We start from the raw sequence: 24,885 nt of genomic DNA, 5'->3' as shown, positions 1-24,885 counted from the left end.
ACGGTATTAATCTTTTGCACTCTTGATTCATAATTTATGTGTTTGCCTTTATAGTAATCCAATGTTTGTATTTACTTTCTAGGTTGATTTGTTAATTTTATTTTGATAATTCTAAGAATCTATTTCTTCTTCAAAATAACTTGTTTTTGAGTCCTTTAATTATTCATCAAAATATCTTGGTATATCACAACTAGGTCTTTAATTTTTTGCACAAAAACAAATTCATTGTAAGAACTTTTTTTTAATGTTCCTTGAAATTGACTAAATTCTTAGATGATGCATACAAATTTTTAGAGAAAGTACATATATAACTTGATTAGGTCTATATTTCCATCTTTTCTCAAATAGGAGTACTTGATTTGGCAGTGTTATGCTAGAAAATAGTCAATTTAATATGTCTTGGACATATATTGTCATATATATAAATAAAAACCAACAAAAACCAAAAAACCGACAAAACCAACAAAAACTGAAGCAATGAAAACCTGACTTAATTGATTTAATTTGACTATAACATTTGAAAAATTGATTAAGTTGATTTGATCATGTTTTAGAGGATAACCGACTCAAACAGAACCTTGAACACCCCTACTTTTTGCATTGTTCAAGGGTAAATTTGACCTTTACCCTTAAAAAGTGACCAATTTGGCGAGAAAGTGACAATAATTCTTTGTTATGTCTGGGGTAGGTTCAGAGTAATCCCTGAAGTATGTTTTGAATAATTTTGATACTTTAAGTTTCTCAAAAGTGAGTAGTCCTTTTGATCTTCATAAAATATTTAACAAACTATATCTGTTAAATTTGATGAGAACTATTGAAAAGAAAGATTAAATAAACGTCAGGAAAGTCTCATCAAATCCTAAAGATTGTGCAATATAAAGATTGTATTTGACACTAAAAATAGACCAAATTGCATATAAAAAAGTTGTACCAAGCTCTAAAAATAGAGCCAAAACTATATGTCGAAATGTGAATTCCCCGCTAAATCCTTTATTTCTTTGAGAGCTCCCGTTAAATCCAACAACGAAACTTGCTAAACATTTGAGGGAAATCAAAAGTAAACTTAATGGACCAAAACTCTTCTAGAAGACTATTTCGAACCTACCCTAAACATAAGGGTCCATTTTTGTCATTTTCCCTCCATTTTTTTAACAAAATAAACCCAAAACTAAAAACCCGACCCGGCTAGTTCTTTACTTTAATTTTGAAAAGGGCGCCCAATAAAAGAGCTTGCTAATTACCCTTTGATCCTATAATTTATCTCTTTATACTCATTTCTTGAGAGCAAAAATAATTGTGGGTTTTGTTTGAATTACTGTAAAAAATGGACCTGCGTCCCAGAAAGAAACAGGTAGAGTCTATATCTGGCTTCACACAAACTGAGGTAATTTTCAATTTTCTTTTCTAGGTTTTTTATTTTGGGAAAATGATTTTTTTTTCCCTGTGGGATTGTTGAAAATTGCTTTAAGATAGTATATATTTGTATGTGAAATGTGCATTTAAGTTGATATATTTCTTTGGAGTTGTTGGAAATTGCATATATATATGATATATCTATTTGTAGTGAGTATGAGATAAGCATTATTATTGCTCTGCCTGTGTGCAAAGAATCAAACTATGATGCAAATACAAAGGATTTATATAGGTGACGAATTTAGGTGTATTTGATTAATTGATTTTGAAAGTTATTATGAACCCTTCCTACAAAGAGCTTAAATTTGTGCTTACTGAAATTGGTTATCCAATGCCCTTAGCTGCACTATATTTAGTTATAGAGTTGGAATTTTGCTGTCGATATGCTCTTTCATTGTTCACACTAGGTCTGAGACATGGCCCCGACTCATATGGGAGGCAGTAGTAGGAATTTTTTCCCGCAATGGGTGAAAGTTTGATGAGCTCATTGGGTTAAATATTGTTGAATTTTGTGAATCGCATCGCATAAAAGTTTTTTTTTTTCTTCTAATAACCGTGGTGTCCGGGTCAACTTGCGTGCACATCGGCTAATTCCACGGGATAGTTGCCACCTTCCACTAGCAAGAGGTACCAGGTATCTCTATCCACCAAGGCTAGGACAGATGGGAAGAAATTATCTAGTGTTTTTGTCTCTGCTAGGATTTTAACCTAAGATCTCATGGTTCTAAACCCACTTCATTGACCACTAGGCCACACCATTGGGTGCTTAAGTTGTTTTAGAGTAGATATATTTATTTAACAAAAGTGGATCTACTTTGACGCTCAAATAGTCATATTCATGAGAGATAATAATTATAACGCATACGAGAAGGCTATCTTTGGTTCGATGGATCAAGTGAGGAAGTTGAGTCCAAGTAAATAACAATATGATGATCAATCAGTCTAAAATTCAATTGGGTTCGAGATGAATTATCGATGTGTTATTAACTCAACTTGATTAGCTTAATCTTGAACAAACGAAATGAGTTGCACTTTATAACTCAAACTTAATACCCTAGAGTGGTAAATAGGTGGTCTAAGCCTTTTGTGTTGATCAAAAAGAGTTGAATCAATAAATTTCATGATTCAGTTTGTTCAACATTACATCAAAATTAGATATTTTTCTTTGATTAAGTATTAAAGTTAGATTTTAATGTACTACAAATTTCTATCTTTTCCCTTGGCCATTTTCTTTTGGAAGTACCGCCAATGGCTGCACCATGAACATGAACAATTTTTTGGAAAAGGCATTAGTTCAATTCCCCGCGGAATCGGGCATTAGAGGCAGATTCAGGATTTAAACTTTATAGTTCGAATTGAAATTCTGACACAAGTCATTTACTATATTGAATTCAAAATCTATTACACGCCACCCTCCCCAGACCCCACTTATGAGATTACACTGCGTATGTTGATTTTGTTGTTGTTTGAGCTAAAGTTACATGGTTCAGGTGAATCCATAACTTCTAACTCCTAACTCCCTTTTAGCAGTTGAAATAGAGTTAGCTAGGTATTTAGGAGAAGATATAATCTGCACTGTTGATCTCTTCCTTGTATGGTGCAATCTCCACCACCCAATTCTTGGCACGTGACTCACTTAAAAATCTCACACGACCTCTTCCTATTTATTTACTTTTCCCACAATTAATTTCCATACAAAAAATTCCTCAAATTTAGGACAAGATGTATGGTAAGTACTTAAAAAGGGATTAGACATTAGTTATCAAAGTGATCTTATGTACAGCGTTCGCAAAGGAAGGAACGAGTGTAAGACAGGGCAAAATAGGTGATAAATGGAGTGAGCAAGTGAGTTCTTATGCAGAGCAGGTGTCAAATTCTAGTTTCTATGCCTTTTTCTTTCTTACTTTAGTTTAACTTTGATTGAACCCGAGTTTGTTTTGAATGATATATCTTAGGATCTCGTGATCTGGCTATCGTTTGTTTCCCTTTATTTTTTCAGTGTTGAAGGTTGAATTTATTTTTTATTGGTTCCAAAAACCATTCAAATGCTGCAAAAATTAAATTTCTCCGTAGAATATCTCGTTAAAATTACTTTTAGAAGCCTGTAAAAATTTAATATTTTTTCTACAAATACTCTTGAGCTCTCTCTCATTTTATAACTGACTCTTCATCAGTTGCCTTCATAACGGTGATATCATAAAACCATAGACCGTAAACTAAAAATAAACTTAGAAGATTGACATTTATTTTCAATGTTTATTTTTAATTTATGTTATCTGATGTTATGACTTTTGAATCACTTTGATGAAATCAAAAAATGCAGAGTTGATATTCTAAGGAGAATTTTTTTTATGTATTTGAATTTGGAACCAAAGAAAGATCAAGTCCATCCCTCAACACTAAAAAGTAGCAGAAAATAAAGGAGATCTAAATTGAAATCCTAGATACACCATTAAAAATAAAATTAGGTTCAAACTAACTAGATTAAAGTTTAAAAGAAACATAGAACAATGTCAAATAAAAGAAAGAAGTCCAAAAGAAAACCTAGAGAGGAGCTTTTGCTTATATTAATCTCATCATTGTATTTACTCTTGGTTGAATTTTATTGTTTGATAATTACTCCCTTCGAATTCTTTTGCACGTTAGTTTAGTGTATGAGTTATATTGTCTTTTTAGACGGTCTTAATCAATCATCACATTCATGAGCTAGCTTTTGATTGTTGTATTATGCACAAAGTCTTGTAACTTATTATAGTACTGAGCCTAAACCGACCTAGTTATTGTGTTTGCCAATGTTGAGTCTCCATGTTATTTTATTCACACTCCAGGCCTGGGGTGCAGGGGTATTATTGTTCAACATTGGTCGAGGATATGGGTTTCGTTCTCCTTATATGATCGTGGATGTAGAGAAAATAGAACTTGAGTTTAAATCAACTTTAAGATTTAACTCATAAGGCGAGACTGTCCGGAGAATCTTCACCTCATAAGTTAAATTTTATTATGTTGATTTAGGCCCAAAATTTATTTTTCATATCATAGATTGATAATTTTCTATAAGTTGAGGAGAGAAATTAATTCGAAATTATCAATTTGAATGCCCGAAAATTAATGTTTCTAATTCACGAAACGGCCTCCAATGGCAGTATTTTGACCTGCTACAATTGATTGAATTAATATTGTAAAATCATTAATATTTATAATCTTAATTCTAAACATTAAAGTATCATTAGACATTCTATCTGTTTCAATTTTATTTATAGTACACTCTCATTTTGGGTCATTATAAATTATTTAAAGTTTTTGTTTGGTATTTTCTCTGTCAAACTAATGATCTTCTATTGTTAGTATGTTTTGGCATAATGCATAAACATGCCCTCAAACTTGGCCTGAGCTGGCAAGTATGCGCTCTAACTTTGGGTGTGCACAAGTAGGCACCTCAACTTGTATAAAGTTGAACACATAAACACAAATGCTGACGTGACACGTAAATTTTGGAGGTGTCTAGATTATCATTATGTAAGTTGGAGTGTTCAACTGACAAAGTGGAGACAAGTTGAGGTGCCTACTTGTGCACACCCAAAGTTGGAGGACATACTTGCCATGAGGCCAAGTTTGAGTGCTTGTTTATGTAGTTCGCCTATGTTTGTCTACTGCAACTATTATACTCCATACATAAGTCAAAAATAGGCTTTTTTCTCAACATATGCGCTTTTGTTCAAAAATATTTCACTGGCATGTTATTTTTATAAGAATACCATAAACGTGCAAATCACATCAGTAGAATGTGATTTAAAGTCAAAGGATAACGATAGAATAGACGGATGAGTTAATAAAGGCATAGGTTGCATTTACTGAATTCGATTTATAAGTTGCATTATTTAATAGCATTCCAAAAATGAGACTTATCACTCGCATCCATAAAATGTGATTTGAGGCCCTATCTTTTTTTTGTTTTTGATGCCCGGGGTTTGGTACCTGCATTGGGCTTTGGGGCCTTGATTAATCCGGATTTGCGTCTCGTAAGGCCCATTTAAGGGAAGCCCTCCCTAACAAGATTTTTTCTATACCCACGGCTCAAACCCTAGTACTCTAGTTAAGGGACTGATATAGGAAAGTTTTTAGGTAATTTTTCAGCCTTTATTTTGAAAAAGGCGCCGACCGAAACCCTTTGATCCTATATTTATCTCTTTACTCTCATTTCTTGAGAATTTGTTCATCAAAAGAATTGTGGGTTTCGTTTGAATCTACTGTCAAAATGTACCTTTGGCCCAGAGAGAAACAAATACAGTCTATCTCTGACTTCACACAAGCTGAGGTACTTTTCACTTTCTTTTCTGGATTCTCCATTTTTGTAAAAGAAATTATGTTTTCCATGTTTGGTCTTGGAGAAATTGGATTAAGATGATATGCAATTGTATGTGAAATGTGTATTAAGTTGATATATTTCTTATTTGATCTGTATTTTTAATTTGTTTAATTATTTTCAAGTTTAGTCCTTTGTGGTCTTTTAAAATTGTATTAAGATGGCATATCTTTGTATGTGGAATGTGCATTTAAGTTGATATATTTCTTATTTGATCTCTATTTTGAATTGTTTGTTATTGTTTTCCAGTTTAGGAATTTGGGGTATCCGAAAATTGCATTAAATATGATATATATGTATATATATGTATTTGTAGTAAGTATGAGATATGCATTGTCACTCTGCCTGTGTGCAAAGAATGGCTGGGGTTGCAGTAGGTTAAGGCTCAGTGTAAAAATAGTCAAGCTGTGGTGAATGTTTTGTGGATACAGAGGATTTATATAGGTGACTCCAACTTGTTTCAAATTTAGGTGTACTTGATTAATTTTGAAATTTAAACTAAGAAGAGCTTAAAATTTGTGCTTATTGAAATTAGTTTTCTCTTCTTTTTCTTCCAATAACCGAAGCTGCATTATATTTAGTTACAGAATTGGAATTCTGTTGTCTTTGGGCTATTTCATTGTCCACACACTGGGTTTGAGACATGGATCAGACTCATATCGATGGCAGCAGTGGAGATTTTTCCGCAATGGGTGAAAACTTGACGAGATCATTGGGTTAAATATTGTTGAATTTTGTGAATCGCATCGCATAAAAGCTTAAGTTGTTACAGAAGAGATTTATTTATTTCATTATTCGTTTTTTTTTTGTTTTGTTTAAGTTCGTGAACCGCACCTTACATGTGTTATTGATTCTCTTTGTTGTTTTCTTCCTAAGCCATGTATGGAGAAATATCTTGTTGATATGTGAACATTAGACTTAAACTCTTAAACTCTGGACCACTATTTGTTCTGGTATCAAATCAATTGTTGTTGTACTTAGTATAAAAGTTTAAGCTATTAGAGAGGCTCTGCAACAATGCAGACAAATGAAAACAATTGGACGATAGGTTGTTGCGAAGGGTCAGCAAGTTTCAGCCATTGGAATTGGTCAAACTAGTGGGTTTGGTTTAGTTTGCATTCTATATATCAGAGTTAGAGTGACTAGTGAATGGGTTCTTGCTTTGACTGGAGCTCATGTCCTCTTATCCAACAACAACAACAACATACCCTGTGAAATCCCACAATGTGGGGTTTGAGGAGGGTAAAGTGTACGGAGACCTTACCTTTACCTTGGAAGGTAGAGAGGTTGTTTCCGAAAGACCCTCAGTTCCTCTTATACCAGTCCGAGTATTTGAATGATGCAGTAATATGGCTGTTAACATACTACCGAAGCTATGTCCTATGAAATTATATCCTTTCTTCATAATTTTGTAGAAACGCTAGTCATGGTATTTTATTTAAAATATCATTGTCATGTTTTGTTGTGATTGTGAATTCCATCACCTCTGCCCAGCTCTATAGTTTTGCCTCACAGAAAAACGCTCTACATCAAAATGATGAAGAAAGTCATAAGAGTTTCTTGGACTATATTGGGATCATTCTTAGATTCAGAGGCTCAGGCTCTTACCTATATAGTTATTACATTTGTTTCTTATTATATTGATTTGTGAGACTAGTTAGAATTTTCTCTTTGAGGAAGGATCCTTTCGAGTTTTTTGCACATTCTCCTACTTGCTGCTTTTGAGTTGAAATTCACATTAGAGAATGATGTCAATCTACAAACAAATTGTATCGGAATTGTCGACTCTAGTTTCAGTTATTTTCTTCTGACTTGCAATCTTTTCATCGCCTTCACAACTTTTTCATTCAAGCAGATCGAAAAAATGGAGAACATGCTTAATGAATCAAGAGAACAAGTCTGTGATCCGGAAATCTGCAAGAAATTGGCAAAGATGTTCACGTGAGTTTGTATTTTGGAAAAAGTAATAGTTCTTTTTGAAATAAAAACCAAACTGATCTATACATGCATGTTCTTTAATTCGTTGTTCTTGTGTTTTTAGGCGCTCTAAAGGACGTGCCGGAAAACCAGTTGTTAAGTGGACTGAGGTTCATACTTCAACAGCCTTTCCCTCAGATGATCTTGTTGCTTGAATTTTCACATGGCACTAACTATTGCACTTGATTTTAGGTCCAAGCTTGGTTCCAGAACAGGTTGGCATGCTGTCCATCAAAGGATAATTCAGCTGAAGCCAACCAAAAACTGCCTGATATTACAGAAGGAAGCACTTTGAATAAAGCAAATGAAAGCTCACATATTCCAAAAGGTCTTTTTCAACATATCTTCTCTATATGTTCCTGACATCTGACATGATGGTTATATGAGACTGATGTGGCTGATTACAGCATTATTGTGTTACTTCCTCATTGGCCCGTTAAAAGTGAAAGTTACAACAACATACCCAGTATAATCCCACAAGTGGGGTCTGGGGAGGGCAAGATGTGCGCAGACCTTACCCCTACCTTTGTGGGGTAGGGAGGTTGTTTCCTGTAGACCCTCCGGTCAAAAGAAGTATAATCAAAGCAGGATTGAAAGGAAAATAACGGTCAGCAAAATAGCAAGATGGAAAAATCAAATGAAGCAACACGTACCTAAAAAGGAGAATAAGATAAGATACTGCGCGAGTATTAACTAATACTTCTAAATATGGAGAAGAGGAGACTAGCCCCCTGCCTCTCCCACATAAAAGTACTACAACACTCGGCTACGTAGTACCCTTCTACCCAATAACAATGAAAGTTAATAGTACTAACATTTAAATTCGAGAAGATAGGCTGCTGAAATGACTACAAAAGATGCTTTATCCGGAGAAATTAATTAAACATTAGAACCTTTTGATGAAGGGGAGCCTTGGAGCAACATAAAGCTGTCTCCGTGTGACCTATAGGTCATGGATCTGAGTCGTATGCCCTTCCCCCAACCCTGCGTGAACGTGGGATGGTTCGTGCACTAGGCTGCCCTTAGCACCTCTTCATGCCTCCGTGGAACATTAGCACCTCTTGTAAATGTGCTGGGGAGATAAGATTCTATTAATATTCCTTGGCTCCAGCTAAGGAATTGATTGTTGAGTAGTCCCATGTCGCTGGGGATGTGGTATATTTGGTCTTGGGCAATCCTTACCTCATGAGCTAGTTTTTAGGTTGAGTTAGATCCAAAGTCCATTTCATATCATGCTATCAGAGTGAGACCTATGCCTATTCTTGGTTTACTCAATGTTGGCATATTATGTTGACCACGCTCTAGTTGGTAGGCCTAGACGTGCAAGGGTGTTGAGTTGTGCCACATCGGTGGGATGTAGAGCTGGCAAAATGGTTAAGAAAAAATAATTAACCATCGAATCCGACCCATTAAATATGGGTTGAATAACTGGCCATTAAAATGGATCAAATATGAATATTATCCACTTTATCCACTAAAAAATGGATATCCATATCGATAATATGGATATCCATATTATTAATTAAGAGTGTAAGCTTATTTTGGCCTTTAGCTTGTGTTCTCCCATGGTTCCCGTGGCTATTCTTGAAACCACGAATAATATGGATATCGATAATATAGAGATCCATATTATCCGTCAGGTAACCCATTTTTTATCCATATTAAATATGGGCGGGTCGGATATTTTATTCGTTTATTTTAACACCTTTTGGACCCACTCATATCCGACCCGCCCGTTTACCACTCCTAGTGGGATGTAGTATTTTGATCTCCTTACATAGTCTTGGAAAATCTTCACCTCATGAGCTCGCTTTTTGGGTTGATATAGACCTCATGTTTATGTTCAATTGTTAAGTGAGAAAACTTCGTCACAGCAATGCATTTGGTTGACATCATGCAGTTATCCTGGACTATTTATTGAATTAAACAATTCATTATCACTACATAATGTTGTGCAAACTGCATTCAGCAATGTAATGTCCCCCAAGAGTGTCTATTGGTGGATTGGTGGACTACAAGTCCACTGATTTGCCTTTCATTTAATTCTCAATGATACATTATCCTCAAGGCATTTATCTCCAAGTTCATATCTTCTCTAAATTTGAAAATAATAGCTCAAACACCAAGGACGACTCCAATAATTTAAGTTTTCAAAGAAATTTTTAATCAAACTGTAGTTGGGCCAACTGGAAGCTTAACATCCACTTAAAGTTACATTCTACTGACATAGAATGAGATGTAAATCAAGTTGAGGTTACCTACAGTGTAGAAAATAAGTAATTGTTGACATACAAAATTGCCTAGCCCTTTCTTTTCCTAATTCTATTTTCTACTGTAGACAGTTGAAACTATCTTTGTGCTGAATTGTTGGTGTCCTTCCTCTTATAAAGTTAAGTGTTGTATTTCTTTTTAGCATCAGAAATGTACAAATATGGTCCTGACACACTTTTTGCAGGCCAACAAGTTCCAGCGCTATCAGACTTGGAATTTGAGGCTAGGTCTTCAAAAGATGGGGCATGGTAAGACTACATTAGCAAGCAAGAAGTTCTTGATTTTTCAGTCAGAAATTATGTACTGGGTTCCACTGCCATTTCAGCATTTCCTTCTGGATGCATAAATCAGTTTCGTCAGCATTTTAAGTTAGATGCTTTTTCAGTTGTTTTAATGTTAATTTTGAGATGCATATTCTTGTGATGTCACTTGTTTGCATATTCACTTTGAGCCACTACTTTTGATGCACTTAAACTTATGCCGCTTCTATTTCCTTGTGAAGTCCATAACTTAAAAGGTTCCATAAAATTGAAGATAACTGGTTAAACATGACATCTCTATTATCAAAATTATCTTATTTTTCTATCTTTTCTTTTTAGAAAGTTTTAGAAGCAATACATCGACAACCCCTTCAACTTGCTAGTAAATTTCATTTAGACACTCGAACTATACCTATTCCAATTGAGCATCTGATAAAATGTTCCTATTAGACATTTCCAGCTTAAATTTTGATAAAATTTTTGCGCGTGTTCTCAAGCGCTTATTATGTAGATAAGTTGACCACTTAGGATATAGCACATCCCTTAATTATACACATTAGTCTCAATAAGTCGTAAAACCTCATGTCTGTTCCAATTGAGGTTGACGTGTATAATTAAAGGAGATGTCATATTTTACGTGGTTAACTTATCTACATAATAGGGATTTGAGACGCAGGAAAAAAACGACGACATATTTTTTGAAAATGAAAAAAAAAATAATGTTGTTGTTGTTGTTGTTTTTTTTCCTGCATTCTCAAATGCCTATTAGGAAGGGGAGCCTTGGCGTAACTGGTAAAGTTGTTGCCATGTGACCAGGAGGTCACGCGTTCGAGCCGTGGAAACAGCCTCTTGCAGAAATGCAAGGTAAGGCTGCGTACAATAGACCCTTGTGGTCCGGCCCTTCCCCGGACCCCGCGCATAGCGGGAGCTTAGTGCACCGGGCTGCCCTTTATTCTCAAATGCCTATTAGGAATACTCTATCATGTGTTTAGGTGCTCAATCAGAACAGACTATAATTCGAGTGTCTAAATGAAATTTATTGGCAAGTTAAAGGGGTTTTCAATGTATTTTGCCAAAGTTTTATCTGTTTTCTCTTTCGGTTCTTTCTATTTTGATGGATGGTCAATGACTGCTGGTTGGAGAATGTCTATATGTTAATTTGTTTTGAAATTTGAGCAATATTAGACCCCATCCGTGTAAAACAATGGAGAACCAGAAAACTCTCTTCTTCTATGTGGTCAGTGTGTTAAAGTTAGTGGTTCAATAAGTAACATTGTCCAAATATATTCTTTGCTTTGCTGATAGGAAGGTATGGAGGTCGAGGATTAGGGTAGAAGAGTAGTAGGTAGCCTAGTGTTGTAGTACTTTTACGTGGGTGAGGCAGCGAGCTAGTCTCCTCTTCCCATCTTCTCCATATTTAGTAGTCGTACCTAGTATACGCATAGTATCTTATTCTTCAATTCTACTACCTGTTACATAGTTTGCTCTGTATATCTTGCTATTCTGTTGTCATTGTTTTCCTTGCTGTCCTCTGAGCCGAGCGTCTATCAGAAAAAACCTCTCTAGCCCACAAAGGTAGGGGTAAGATCTGCGTACATCCTATCCTCCCCAAACCCCACTTGTGGGATAATACTGGTATGTGTGATGATGCTGATAGTTTGTATATTAATATTAGGGTCTATAATCTTAAGTCAGTAATTCTTTGAGTGGCTTGATCTTTGCTACTATTTTGCTGCCTACAGTTATCCAGGATCGAATAGGTTTTTTCTCCCAATAGTATTAAGAGGCTTAATCATGAATTCATGGTTTTAGATCAACATTTAAATCGTTGAGACTCTGTTCCTATTATTAGAGACCCTTCTCTTTATTTGTTCTTCTCGAATTTTGACATGAAGCGAAAAGAATAGTTTAATTGATGACATGGCTATGCGGATACATCCACCTTTTCTCCTCTGCACTTCCTGTACATTTGAAATTTTTTGAGAGGTCCTTAGTAGCAATGACTATCTGCTTCTTTAAGCATCTTTGCTTAGGTTACAGAAAAAGAAAAAAAAAATCACAGCTTGTTTGTTAAGGAGTTTTCTTCTCCAAAATTGTATACCACTTCAATTACATATTCCTCATGGGGTAATGAAGTCAAAACATTAGTGCTTTTTGGTGACATGATTAATAGTGTATTTTGTTCTTGATTTGACAGGTATGACATTGATACATTTATCTCTCACCGCTCTCTTAACTCGGGAGAACCTGTAAGCAGTTCAACTTGGTCAATTATATTTTTTCTAGACATTGTGGTATAGGCCAAACGTTTCATAATGAGCTATTTGACGAGAGCTGAAGTAGCTCCTAATCATATTTCTATTATGATGGAAATCGAATTCGTTTGTAAGCATACTTATCGTTATGTAAGCATAACCGATACATTTGTACTTCTTCTACAAATGTAATGTATTGCAGGAATTTCTTGTAAGATTCGTGGGCTCTGAATCAGAGGAGAATGAATGGGTAAATGTAAAGAAGCATGTCCGTGAGCGTTCCGTTGCTCTTGAGGATTCAGAATGTAACAAAGTGAAAGTTGGGGATCTTGTTTTGTGCTTCCAGGTAACCCCTTTCATTTAATTTTCTTTTCCCAATTTTACACACTCAAAAAACAACAGATAAAAATTGGCTTCCAATTCATGATTCCCAAGAAAAAAGGAATCTCTTAGGGGTTATATGGTTCGGAACAGGGATATCCCGGGATTATAATCCCGCATCCTATATGGAATAGATAACACCAAGATTTTGATATAAAATTTATGCCCACTTTAGCTAATACCTACAACCAAACACGGGATAAATGTAATCACAAATTTTATACCTGGATTAGTATCCTAGTCCCAGTAATCAAATGACCCCTTAGAGGATTCACTAGAGTGTTGATAGAGGGGGAGTGCAAATAAGATCGTATAACAATTACAGTGTGCTTAACTTCTTATTGTTTGTTCTCTTCATCTTAACTTAACTAGGAGGGGAAGAACCAGTCAAAATATCTTGAAGCTCAGGTTATAGAAATTCAAAAGAAATTGCATGACATAAGAGGCTGCAGATGTCTATTTGTGATTCGATACACTCATGATGACATTGAGGTAGGAATTGGTTACACAAATGAGTATACATTTTGGAGATGGACTATATTTACCCGATTTTAATCCTTGCTCAGGAAACGGTTCGTTTGAGGCGGATGTGTGTTCGACCAAGCATATTAGGGCGTCCTTGAATATAGTAACATGCAGCATATGCTGCTCAAATGCTCAATCATAGAATTTATTCCGATGAAGAAGAAAGAAGTCAGATGATCGTCCTGGTCATCCTTCCGGATTCTCTATCTGAGAATAGCCAACCCCAACTTGTTTGGGACCAAGTCATAGTTGTTGTACTCTATTTGATAGATGGAAACGAAATTTGTGAATTGCTGCCCTCATAGCTATCAAATTGGAGTACATCTTGTTTAGCTTTTTCTTGCCAACTATTGTTAATTATGAGCTCTAAAAACGGCATGCTAAAAATGTCATTATTTGACTGTTATAGTGGTTGAAACAATTGTTTTTTTTTTTTTTTTTGCGCGGATTGCCCTTTATTTGGGGTGATCTTTAATTTTTGCCCTTCAAATTGGTGGTCTTTAAATTTTACCCCTCGCCTAACACTCCAAGGTTGTGGGTTTGAATCTCAACTCAGTTAAAAAAAAAAAAAAATGGCAAGGCAAACTTTGCAAAGACCACCAATTTGAAGGGCAAAAATTAAAGATCACCCCCAGCAAAGGGCAATCCTGCAAATTGCCCCAATGTTTTGTCAACTTCCTTTAGACTCTTATGGGTTCAATTTCTGCTCCAGGAAGTTTGAAATTGTTGCGTTAAAAAAGGATTTAACTATATCTTTCTATTTCCATATGGCCTACCAAAAAATGTTTTAAGTTATCCAATATCATGGATGCAATGTTGCAAAAATGACTATTAGATATATTTTTATGTGATTTATTTTGTATAAGTTGTTTAACTGTATAAAAATCAGAAAGCAATCGACACACAAACATGGTCTGGAGGTTACCACTCCCAAAAATTTCAAAACTGAAGAAACGTTGTCCCCATTTTTATTTGCAACTGAGAACTTTTTTTTCTAATAATCTACATTTTCGAAAGTATCTTTTCATGTTCCCAAAAAACCTTATGACAAACAAGCTTTTATTATTATTATTAAGGACAATTTATCAATTTTCTCGTTCCTGGTCCAGTTCCTTTGCACCTATTCAACGCCAATATCTTCAAAATCATTATTAATGCCATAGAAGTCATCTATAGTTAAGCAGGCACTTAGTTGTTGGTCAGTTCAAAGTTTTAATATGGATATACTGCAGCACAACGAAGGCAAATAGACAGGAAGCTTGGCTCCAGCAAGTACACCATGTAGCACCAGGGTGATGCACACCTGTTCTCCGTTGGACTTCAGACTCGGGAAGATAGAGGACTAAGCCCTTACATTGCTCGTATTATTAGCCCAGGTGTTCATCAATGATGAACACTGCAGAACTTCAGATTCGATTCACCGGTGAAAGACCGGGATGGACCCATCAAGTTTGGGACCAAACTGTGTCGGTCGAAAATATTCCACATGATCTCTATGGCCTTTAACACACGAAAAGCTGAGGAGATCCCGAAATTCCTGTTTTGTGTCTCCGAAATGCCTAAAAAGTGAAGTCAGTCATGATGAAGCAACGAGCATTGGTCCTCAAGACATTTCTGATGGATCCACCAAGTTTGGGTCCCAACGGAGTCTGTCGAAAAAAGTTACGCAAGATCCTTGGTCTAACACACACAAAAAAAGCCGAGGAGATCTTGAATTCCAATTGCGTGACCTCGAAACGCTAAAAAAGTAACGTCAGTCAGGATGAAGCAATAAGTATTGGTCCTCATGCTGTTTCGGATGGACCCACTAAGTTTGGATCCAAACGAAATCGGTCAAAAAAGTTCTGAAAATTCCATAGGCTAAGAGACATGAAAAGCTGAGGTGATCCCAAATTTTTGTTTCTTGACCCTGAAACGCCAAAAAAAGCGAAGTCAGTCATGATGAAGCAAAGGGTATTGGTACCCCGATTGTTTCGGATGGATCCACCAAATTTGGGTCCAACCGGAGTTGGTAAAAAAAATTCAGCAAGATCCATGGACTAACATACGCGAAAAGCTAAGGTGATCCTGAATTCTTGTTTCGTCACCTCAAAACGCCAAAAACGCCATGTCAGTTATGATGAAGCAACAAGTATTGGTCACCAAGTCATTTCGGATGGAGCCACATACTTTGGGTCCAAATGGAGTCGATCGAAAAAATTCCCTAAGATTCGGCTAACATACACGAAAAGCTGAAATAATCCCAAATTCCAATTTCTTTACCCCGATACGCTAGAAAGCGAAATGCATCATGATGAAACAAGAAGTATTGGTCCCTAGGACATTTTGGATGGATCCACCAAGTTTAGATCCAAACAGAGTCGGTCGAAAAATTTACGCAAGATCCATGGGCTAACATACACAAAAAGCTGAGGTGAACCCGAATGCCTGTTTCGTGACCCCGAAACGTCAAAAAAACGACGTCAGTCATGACAAAACAACGAGTATGGTCCCTAAGCCGTTTTGGATGGACCTACTAAGTTTGGGTCCAAATGGAGATGGTCACATGGACTAAAACTTACAAAATGCTGAGGTAATCCCGAATTCCTGTTTCGTGACCACAAAACACAAAAAAAGCCATGTCAGTTATGTTGAAGCAACAAGTATCGGTCCCTAATACGTTTCGAATAGATCCACCAAGTTTGGGTCCAATGGAGTCTGTTGAAAAATTCTGCAAGATCCATGGGCTACACACACGAAAAGTTGAGGTGATCCGAATTCCAAGTTCGTGACCCCGAAACGCCATAAAAAGCAACGTCAGTCATGATGATGTAATGAGTATTGGTCCCCGGGCCAATTTAAATGGACCCACCAAGTTTGAGTCCAAACAGAGTCTGTCAAAATATTTCGCAAGATCCATGGGTTAACACACACGAAAAGCTGAGGTGATCTCGAAACACCAAGAAGGCGGCGTCAATCATGACGAAGCAAGGAGTGTTGGTCCCCAGGATGTTTCGAATGGACCAACCAAGCTTGGGTGCAAACGGAGTTGGTTGAAAAAATTCAGCAAAATTCATGGGCTAATACATACGAAAAATTGAGGTGATCCTGAATTCTTATTTCGTGACCCTGAAAAGCCAATAAAAGCGACGTCAGTCATGATTAAGCAGCGAGTATTGGTCCCAAGGCAATTTCGGATGGACTCGCCAAGTTTGGGACAAATGGAGTCCGTCAAAAAAATTCTAAAAATTCCATAGGCTAACAGACACGAAAAGCTGAGGTGGTCCCGAATTCCTGTTTCTTGACCACGAAATGCCAAAAAAAAAAAAAAACAAGCGAAGTCAGTCATGATGAAGCAACGAGTATTGTCACCGGGACGTTTCGGATGAATACACTAAGTTTTGGTCCAAATGGAGTCGGTCGAAAAAATTAAGCAAGAACCATGGGCTAATACACATGAAAAGTTGAGGTGATCCCGCGTTCCTGATTTGTAACCCCGAAATAAAAAATAAAAAAAAAGCAAAGTCAATCATGATGAAGCTACGAGTATGTCCCCAAGTCGTTTCGGATGGATCCACCACATTTGGGTCCTACCGGAGTCGACACGAAAAGCTGAGGTGATCTCGAAATCCTGTTTAGTGACCCCAAAATGCCAGAAAAACCATGTCATTTATGATGAAGCAACAAGTATTGATCACCATATATACGTTAAAGCACATCAATGCAGCTGACAAAATATATACACTCATACTAAGAATCTTCAAATACAGGGAATGACAACCAAAAAGAACTTAAGGGATGTGACTTGAGACCAATTCAGGAATCAAAAAAATTAATACTAGGGGGAACAACCCTTTCGGGCTATTGTTTAAACAGGCCTTAATTAGCTGATTAGATGTATTCTGAGAATGGAAAAATAAACTAAGATACCCAAGACAGAAGCCAACTCGTACGTACATGAGAGGGAGAGAGACGTGCTCAAATTTCTCCTGTCCAATAACAAAAACTGCCAAAGTTGATCAACGAGTTCATGTACACAGCAGTAGAGATAACCAAAGACGATATCTCACAATTTAGGCAAGTAAAGCTTATCATTTAGCAGTTGAACCAGCATAGAAGAATTGACTAGCATAAAGCCAGAGGACAGAAGTCCAAACCAGAAACAAGGGCCAGAAGAAATAAAAAGAAAAAATTGACTGCTAATTTTGCAGCTCCTTAGCAAAACCTTAATTTGCATGATTCATATACAAAGATAGCCTGTTTGGCTTACTCCTTAAAAGGAACTATTTGATCTATACAAACTTTGAACAATAGTAACCACCATTACCACCCTCCACAAGAACTACACTAACGAACTGACTGACAAAAACACCATCTTGGTCGTCAGGAACAATCACATACATTAATGGCAGGGGACTTCGCATCATATTCACAGGAGAATGAAGTCTGCTTTGAGAGGAGTAAATAATGTCATCCATTTCTCTCCATTAGACCAAAGATAGCAGGCACTTGTTCAAGCACTACAATAGAGAATCTCATAGCACCATTGGAAAGACTTCTAGCAGCACTTTTTGTCTCAAGAAACAGTTCGACCATAACAGACAGAAGCAAGGTAAAGATTCTTTGCCCATTTCTCCTGCAGACAGCAACATACACAGTTAGCTTAGGAAACAGTAGGCACACACATACAGATGTGGTTTTCGACGAAGAAAATTAGCAATAATTGGTGCAAACAACCTTGACATGAGTGCTGGGGAAAGCAGAGGTACGAAGTGTCTCTTGCGTTTCATCAGGAGGTTTCCTTCTTGGTATACTTAGAACAAGAGCAGCTTGATCCCATGTAGCTGCAGTCGCTGTGATACGATAACCAGCTTCCCACCTCTTATGGATCCCTTCACTAGGGTACAGAAAATCCAATTCCACTGTCTGAAAATTCATAGAAGCACATGAATACTCAATTCAGAATTAGAAAATTCCATGCACATGACCCAAAAAGCATAATCAAGAAAGACAAGGTTTAAACCTGATCAGAAAACCCAGAACCACGAGACATAATAATTGCCCATCTACTTCCTGCAGTTGCCATGGCAGTAACATAGAAACCCTCCTTCCATTTTTTGTTTATCCACTTAAATGGAAAGGACTCGCTGACTTTGTAAGACTGCTGAAGATACTGGGTACCTGATATTCAACGCAAAATTAAATTTAGTACCTTTTAATTCACAGAATCACAGAAGAAACACATATATAGAAAGTCAGCAAAGTTCCTCTAACCCTTTGACATGACAACTAAGGAGCTCCCATTGCTAGCTCCTGCTACAGCACTAATATAATAACTCCTTTCCCATTGCTCCATAATCCATTCCTATATTCAACCAGAAGCACAGAGGATTAACCAAACTCTTTATCAGTAAGGAATTGAACCACATCTGAATCATGCAAGAGTTTAACAGATATAGCATATCAAATGTGGACATATGCAACAAAAATTTATCTGATATGCTTCAAGATTGATCACATTCAATGATAGATAAGAGACCTTGTGAAGAAAACAAGGTGACAATCTGTAAACTTGATCACTAAATCCAGTCCCTGCATCCATGATTAGGGCCCACAAGTTCGAACAGGAGGCCACACTGCTGATAAATAGTCCATCGTCATTTCCTTTCTCAATATGCTGAGATAGCCTCTCATCAGCAACGTTATAGTGATACCTGCAACCCAATGTTGTAGTCGCTTTATTCTTCACAAGCCTTAAACAAACAAATTTTGGCCAAAAGAGTACATACCTTTGCTTCATGGGGCGACGACCATTGTAAACGCTGATCCACTGTGTTGCAGGCATTCCCATTCGCACCTTCTTCTTTGGTTGTTCATCATCATCGTCTTGAACTGTCAGTCTGCCTCTCTTCTGTCCGACTTGATATATAAGCTACATAGATCAAAAACAAAATTCAGCTTTTCTCCGTGATTCAACTTCAGGAGTAGCCTGGAATAGCCTGCAAAATACCTTCTGTGCACCATCAGTGTTAATTGGCCTAATGGCTGGATTTGGACCTACTATCCCATCAAATAAGGAGATATATTTAGCATAGTTAGGCTCCTCATCAAATTTCAAGTTCACAACATACTCCACAAAGTGTCTAAATGGAGCAGGGCAGAGACAGCAAAGAGTTTCTGGAGAGGTTGCCATCTTTTTCTTACACACAAGGAAACCTTTATTGTCGCCCTAGACGAAAATGTTCCTTTATCAGAAAAAAAGGAGACTCTGTAGTAACAAAATACTGCAATTAAGTAGAGAAAAGTGCAGACCTGATAACCCTGCCACGGCAACTTGGCCCGGAGAAGGAAAATGAGTGTGTAAGCCAGAGATTCTAGATCATCTCTCCTGCTTCCAGTCCGTCCAAGGTGAGCATGCACACTAGCATACCTTACAGTTCCTCTGAAGCAATGGTTTTCTCACTAGTTATTGAATGCACATCTAAATGCAAATAAGGACATAGAACATAAAGAAAAGATAAGGTAAACTGTTGATAATTGTACCTAAAGACATCAGGCCGCTGATCATACTCAACATGTAGACCAGTTGAAGTATCACGCCACTCTGTCGCTGAAGTATTCAAACAGGTAATAGAAGAGACATTGCATTAATAGAGCATGACGAAGATTTTTTTTTTTGTTTTTTGATAAGTAGAGCATGATGAAGATTTCAAATGTAAAGATTGAAAAAGATCAGTGCACATCTATGTCTTCTTTCTACATAAGTTCCAATCAATATTATACCTAATCCAAGGTCAACTAGAAACAATTTTTTCTCGTCAGGAGTTCCAGGTGGTCCAAGAAGAAAGTTCTCAGGTTTTACATCCCCATGCACATACCTAGGAAAACAGCAGCCAGAACGACAAGACTTACTTCAGAATCAATAAACACTGTTTCCTAGAAATACTGAAATTTTGCACCAGTGTCAACAGCCAACAAGATCATGTCAAGTATGGTAAAAGTAGTTCAGCATTTTGTGGATGCATAAAACTTCAAAACATAAATAGATGTACTTAGAGAAATCTTTCATTCTTATGATGTAGTTGATCACATCTACTTGTTACGAAAGACAACCTGATAAGTCCTTTCTATAACAACCAAATAACAACTTTGCTCTGTAAGAGCCAAACTCCATCGATGTAGAAATAATCTCTAAAATAGAACACAGCTATCTGCATGAAGTAAGATAACAGTCATTAATATATACGAAAGATATACTTACCCTCTAGAGTGCAACTTCTCTAATATTGAGATAGCTTCAATAGCAATGCATGCTACCATTTCAGTATGCATCCTGAATATGACAACATTAAAGATCGAACTTTGAGTTCCAGGAACCAGCATATGATATCAAAAGATAAGCTCCAAAGTACAGATAATAGAAGATAGATCTTACGTATGCGAATTGTTGTTCCAGAAATCCCATAAACTCGGACCAAGCATATCCATGACCTGCAATATTATAGCATATCAGTAAATATTAGTGGAGATTGAAAATCAAAATGCAGCTTGAAATAACAATAAAGTAACTCAACTACATAAAGAGACCGCGTACCATAATATAGTAATCACCTTGCCGTCCCTTATAATGAACACGCGGTATACCATGACTACCACCAAGGACACTAGGGAAAAAAAGGGAAATGGCATGAAGTGTAGGATAGTATTATCACCAGGTAATCAAAGTCGGAATAAAGACCTACAGATATAATGAAAATAAAATAAAATGAAGACTTACTTGTAGACCTGCCACTCGTAAGGTGGTCCATGGTTACAACCTTTGCTACTCCTATGCTCAAATTTTAAGGCAACCTAGAATCAGAAATGACAATAGGATCAATTTAGATATCAAAGAGACACCTCTCTGAGACTGACATATTTAGCAGAAAGGCAACTAAATGCAAAAAAGTAAAGTTCCACCTCTATAGCTCCAGGGCCAGTTCGTTCATGAGGATTTGTTGTATTTACACGACGACCTACATACACTTGACCAAATCCTCCTTTACCAAGCTTTTTTTCAATCCTATAAGCTGGTGATAGACCAACCTGGACCTGTTACCCACACAAGGAAACTAGTAATTCAACAACTCAAGTTAAATCTTTCAGTTAGAAACTAGAAGGAAAAGTTGAACAAAAAAGCAAGAATAGCAGCAACTCCTTTATTGACAATAGAAACTTGACGTATGCCTAACATGATAGAGATAAGAAGGCAGGTTAAAACACCAACAACTTGCGCGTAGCGGTCACTCGTCCTTTCATCAGTTCCCTTAAAAATGACCTCAAAATGATAAAAGAAAAACAAACTTCTCACTCAAGAAAACAAGCGAAGAAAACAAAACAGTCACAAATAAAAGAGGATAGAAGCTTCTGGTCTATGTAACTTTGTGTCCTAAAAACACCTAAAAGACTGAGCTTTCCAACTTCAAGCTCTAAATTGCACACAAAATCCATCACCAATTAAAGATGATGAGAAAACAACCTAGTTTTACGACAACCAAAAAAAAGCAATACTTTAAAATAACCTAAAAGACACTGATTGTTAGGTTGGGCGATATTATAACACTCTATTTTCCTTAAAAAGTCACAATATTTAGAAAAAAAAAAAAGTGTTTGTTTTTGCAAACTCAAACCTTTCAGACTCTGGAGAAAGTGTGTATGAGAAGTTTTTGCCCAAAAATAAACCTTTTTCGATGATTTTCAAAACTCAGTTTGCTTAAAATCTGTTTTTGCAAAAACTCAAACAAACACCACATAGTATCACAATCAAATGGGTCTATACTCTATATTAATCAAAATGGATATTAAGAATTCATTTAACTGATCATAACTAGCTCAAGCCATTAGAATACTCATACCCTCTCAGACAGTTACTAATTTCAAAAACAAAAAAAAATACTCATACCCTCTCAGGTAATGGAGGGGTATTGCCTTCTCAAAACGTGTTTGTTTGAGAAGCTTTTGCCCAAATAAAGACCATTTTCAAATATTTTCAAACTCAACTTTTCTCAAAATCTGTTTTCTTTGCAAAAACTGAAACAAACACCACATAGTATTCATAATCAAATGAGCCTATATTGAACAAAATGAATACTAAGAATTCATATAACCAACCAAAACTAGATCAAGTTACTAGAATATCTTACCCTTTCAAACTCCGCTTTTCTCAAAATCTGTTTTTAGCAAAAACTCAAACAAACACCACACAGTATCGTAATCAAACATGCCTATATTAAGCAAAATAAATACTAAGAATTCATATAACCAACCATAAATACCTCGAGTTATTAGAATATTTTATTGGTTAACACTCTCGAACGCACTTTTCTCAATTTTTTTTTTTTTTTTTGGCAAAAACTCAACACCATATAGTATCATAATCAACTGAGCCTACATTGAGCAAAATGAATAAACAAAGCTTTGATATATACTGTTTTAGTGTTACCCTTTGAGGCAATGGAGGGGTATTTCCGTCATCTTCCACACCAACTACTAAACCTTTGCTCTCATACTCATCCATCTTTTCCTTCACAACGACGTCGCTTTTCTTCTTCCTCCTCCCCGTCGACGGCGGCGCGTGTGGTGGTTGTTGACGGCCTTTTCGCACGGCGCTACGAAGTTGACGCATGATCAACCATCCATCAATTCACAAACTCAAAAACGAACCTTCATCTACTTAGAGATAACGACTTTCTAGAATCTTCTACAGATGAATTAGGGTTTTGGAGTTGTGAAGAAGATGTATCTGTGGAGGGAAAAAAATGGCTCCAAATCTCTATTGGGAGCTGTGAAGAGAAACACAGATGCTTTAATTTTTTTTGGTTAATTTTTGTATAATGTAGATTAATTATGTAAATTGCATATTAATTATATAGGGAAAATTGTATCAACTCCACGGTAAAAACGTGTCCGTAAAAAATCTCATGTGTATTATTTAGTAGGATAAAAAGTGTTAAAATTTGAACTTCTAATTTGCAATTAAAAAAAGTTTTTATAGGTGAAAAATTACAACGTACTTAAGATCATAAAATTGATCAAAGGTCCAAAAAAGTTCTTACAACAAGTAATAGTTATTACTTACTCTGTTTTAATTTATGTGAACCTATTACTATTTTCTTACACTTTTTTTAAATTATTTGAATTATAAATTATCATGACATATAGTACTTTTTATGTAGTTTCTAAATATATAAATTTTATTTTTATAAACTTGAAAGATCTATTTCTCTTTCCGAGATTCATACTGCATGAACTCTAACCATCATTTTAAAATATATTTTTTTCACCAAATTACTGTGAGAAAAGTTGCATGCTTATAGTACTTCTCGTTTAGTTTTCAAATATATTAACTTTTAATGTTAAAATGTTAGTTAATCTAATCCAATCCAATTTAACTTCAAAGTTTAATCAAATTGACTCTCAAAAAATAAAAAGTGTCAGATAAATTGAGACGGAGGGAGTCTTAAGATAGCAAGTTCCCATGCTACAATTACTAAAAATATAATATGTTCTCTTAATTCTTAACCATCGATGAGATTCCCATAGTAATTAATAAATACTCTAAGGGGTCGTTTGGTTGGAACCAACATAACTTATCCTAGATTAGTTATTCCACCCTCCCATAGAAATAAAATAACTGATGACTAGGAGTGTCAAAAAAATATGAAAAACCGACCGAACCTAACCATACCGAACAGATTTATAGTGTTTTTTCAATAAAATCGTAGTTTTTTTTTTTATTTAAGCTTAAAACTGTCCCGAACAATTAGGGTGGTCTTTTTAATTTATTAAAAAAATCAAAAAAATCCCGAACCGAACCGAATAGCTTTACATGTATGAAATATATATTTTATATATTACAAATATGTTAAATTGAATATATAAAATATATTTTATAAGTTATGTTTCAAATATAAAAAGGAATTTTGGCCACTGGACATATACGTTTCAAATTCAACTTGTGATTTTTGTGGCCTATAAGCTGACGTTTGTTTTGGCTCAATTGATCAACATTATTGTCTTTGGCAAATTACTCTTCTTCCTGGTCAATCAGTGAGGGATTCACGTTGTGATGATGCTATCTTTGTTGTCTTGCTACTTGATATAACACATTTCAGTTTAATTACTCTATGTAATTTTTTAATAGTTTTTACATTAAATGTTTCAGAAGAAACCAACAGAAGCTTTATTTGATAGCGTGCTACAAATAGGTTTGTGGAGATCTGCATCATTACATTCTAATAATGGTGTATTCTTAGGTGACACTTTAAAATCAAAATAACTAAAAATTAATCGAACCGTACGGACAGAAAAATTGAGATAATAGAACTGTTTTAAAAAATCTAATTTTAATTATATAAATAAAATAATTAAAAAATTGGTATAGTATAATTTTTTAAAAATAATGGACCTCACCCTCCCACGG

At 35.8% G+C, this 24,885-nt stretch overlaps 2 protein-coding genes across 4 annotated transcripts; one reads left to right on the top strand and one right to left on the bottom strand.

Moving 5' to 3' along the window:
• Positions 1-1,086: 1,086 nt before the first annotated feature.
• LOC132600345 (protein SAWADEE HOMEODOMAIN HOMOLOG 2-like) lies at positions 1,087-13,866 on the top strand. 3 transcript variants are annotated; one of them, XM_060313419.1, is made up of 9 exons: positions 1,161-1,384; positions 7,632-7,717; positions 7,818-7,863; positions 7,946-8,081; positions 10,209-10,272; positions 12,482-12,533; positions 12,742-12,885; positions 13,293-13,412; positions 13,487-13,866. In XM_060313419.1, exons 1-9 carry the CDS (start codon positions 1,325-1,327, stop codon positions 13,541-13,543), a joined length of 765 nt encoding a protein of 254 aa, XP_060169402.1. In that variant the 5' UTR covers positions 1,161-1,324; the 3' UTR covers positions 13,544-13,866. The 3 variants fall into 3 exon arrangements, with proteins under 3 accessions (XP_060169404.1, XP_060169402.1, XP_060169403.1); XM_060313420.1 differs by lacking the exon at positions 1,161-1,384 and adding an exon at positions 5,425-5,728; XM_060313421.1 differs by lacking the exon at positions 13,293-13,412 and having other exon boundaries at positions 1,087-1,384.
• A 3,737-nt stretch (positions 13,867-17,603) lies between these two features.
• LOC132600344 (casein kinase 1-like protein HD16) lies at positions 17,604-23,302 on the bottom strand. The gene is made up of 16 exons (XM_060313418.1): positions 22,906-23,302; positions 21,384-21,515; positions 21,202-21,275; positions 21,019-21,088; positions 20,860-20,915; positions 20,686-20,757; positions 20,208-20,302; positions 19,968-20,034; positions 19,737-19,866; positions 19,435-19,653; positions 19,214-19,356; positions 18,964-19,138; positions 18,699-18,789; positions 18,448-18,605; positions 18,162-18,350; positions 17,604-18,060 (listed from the first exon to the last, which is right to left on the bottom strand). The coding sequence occupies exons 1-16, from the start codon at positions 23,086-23,088 to the stop codon at positions 18,001-18,003; spliced, it is 1,914 nt and encodes a 637-aa protein (XP_060169401.1). The 5' UTR covers positions 23,089-23,302; the 3' UTR covers positions 17,604-18,000.
• Positions 23,303-24,885: the final 1,583 nt, after the last annotated feature.

Source organism: Lycium barbarum, chromosome 6 (assembly GCF_019175385.1).
Source record: "Lycium barbarum isolate Lr01 chromosome 6, ASM1917538v2, whole genome shotgun sequence".
NCBI classification, from domain to species: domain Eukaryota; kingdom Viridiplantae; phylum Streptophyta; class Magnoliopsida; order Solanales; family Solanaceae; genus Lycium; species Lycium barbarum.
Note: the sequence above shows the minus strand (reverse complement) of the source record. Positions and strands in the feature narration are given on the sequence as shown.

What these genes read in the sequence shown, in the direction of transcription:
- LOC132600345 (XM_060313419.1), top strand. Translation starts at nt 1,325, where the DNA reads ATGGACCTGCGTCCCAGAAAGAAACAGGTAGAGTCTATATCTGGCTTC. An exon ending in CTCTTAACTCGGGAGAACCT is followed by an intron (nt 12,534 to 12,741) that starts GTAAGCAGTTCA and finishes AATGTATTGCAG; the next exon opens with GAATTTCTTGTAAGATTCGT. An exon ending in ATCTTGTTTTGTGCTTCCAG is followed by an intron (nt 12,886 to 13,292) that starts GTAACCCCTTTC and finishes TAACTTAACTAG; the next exon opens with GAGGGGAAGAACCAGTCAAA.
- LOC132600344 (XM_060313418.1), bottom strand. Translation starts at nt 23,088, where the DNA reads ATGCGTCAACTTCGTAGCGCCGTGCGAAAAGGCCGTCAACAACCACCA. An exon ending in ACACTGATGGTGCACAGAAG is followed by an intron (nt 19,357 to 19,434) that starts GTATTTTGCAGG and finishes TGATCTATGTAG; the next exon opens with CTTATATATCAAGTCGGACA. An exon ending in CTTAGTTGTCATGTCAAAGG is followed by an intron (nt 18,606 to 18,698) that starts GTTAGAGGAACT and finishes GTTGAATATCAG; the next exon opens with GTACCCAGTATCTTCAGCAG.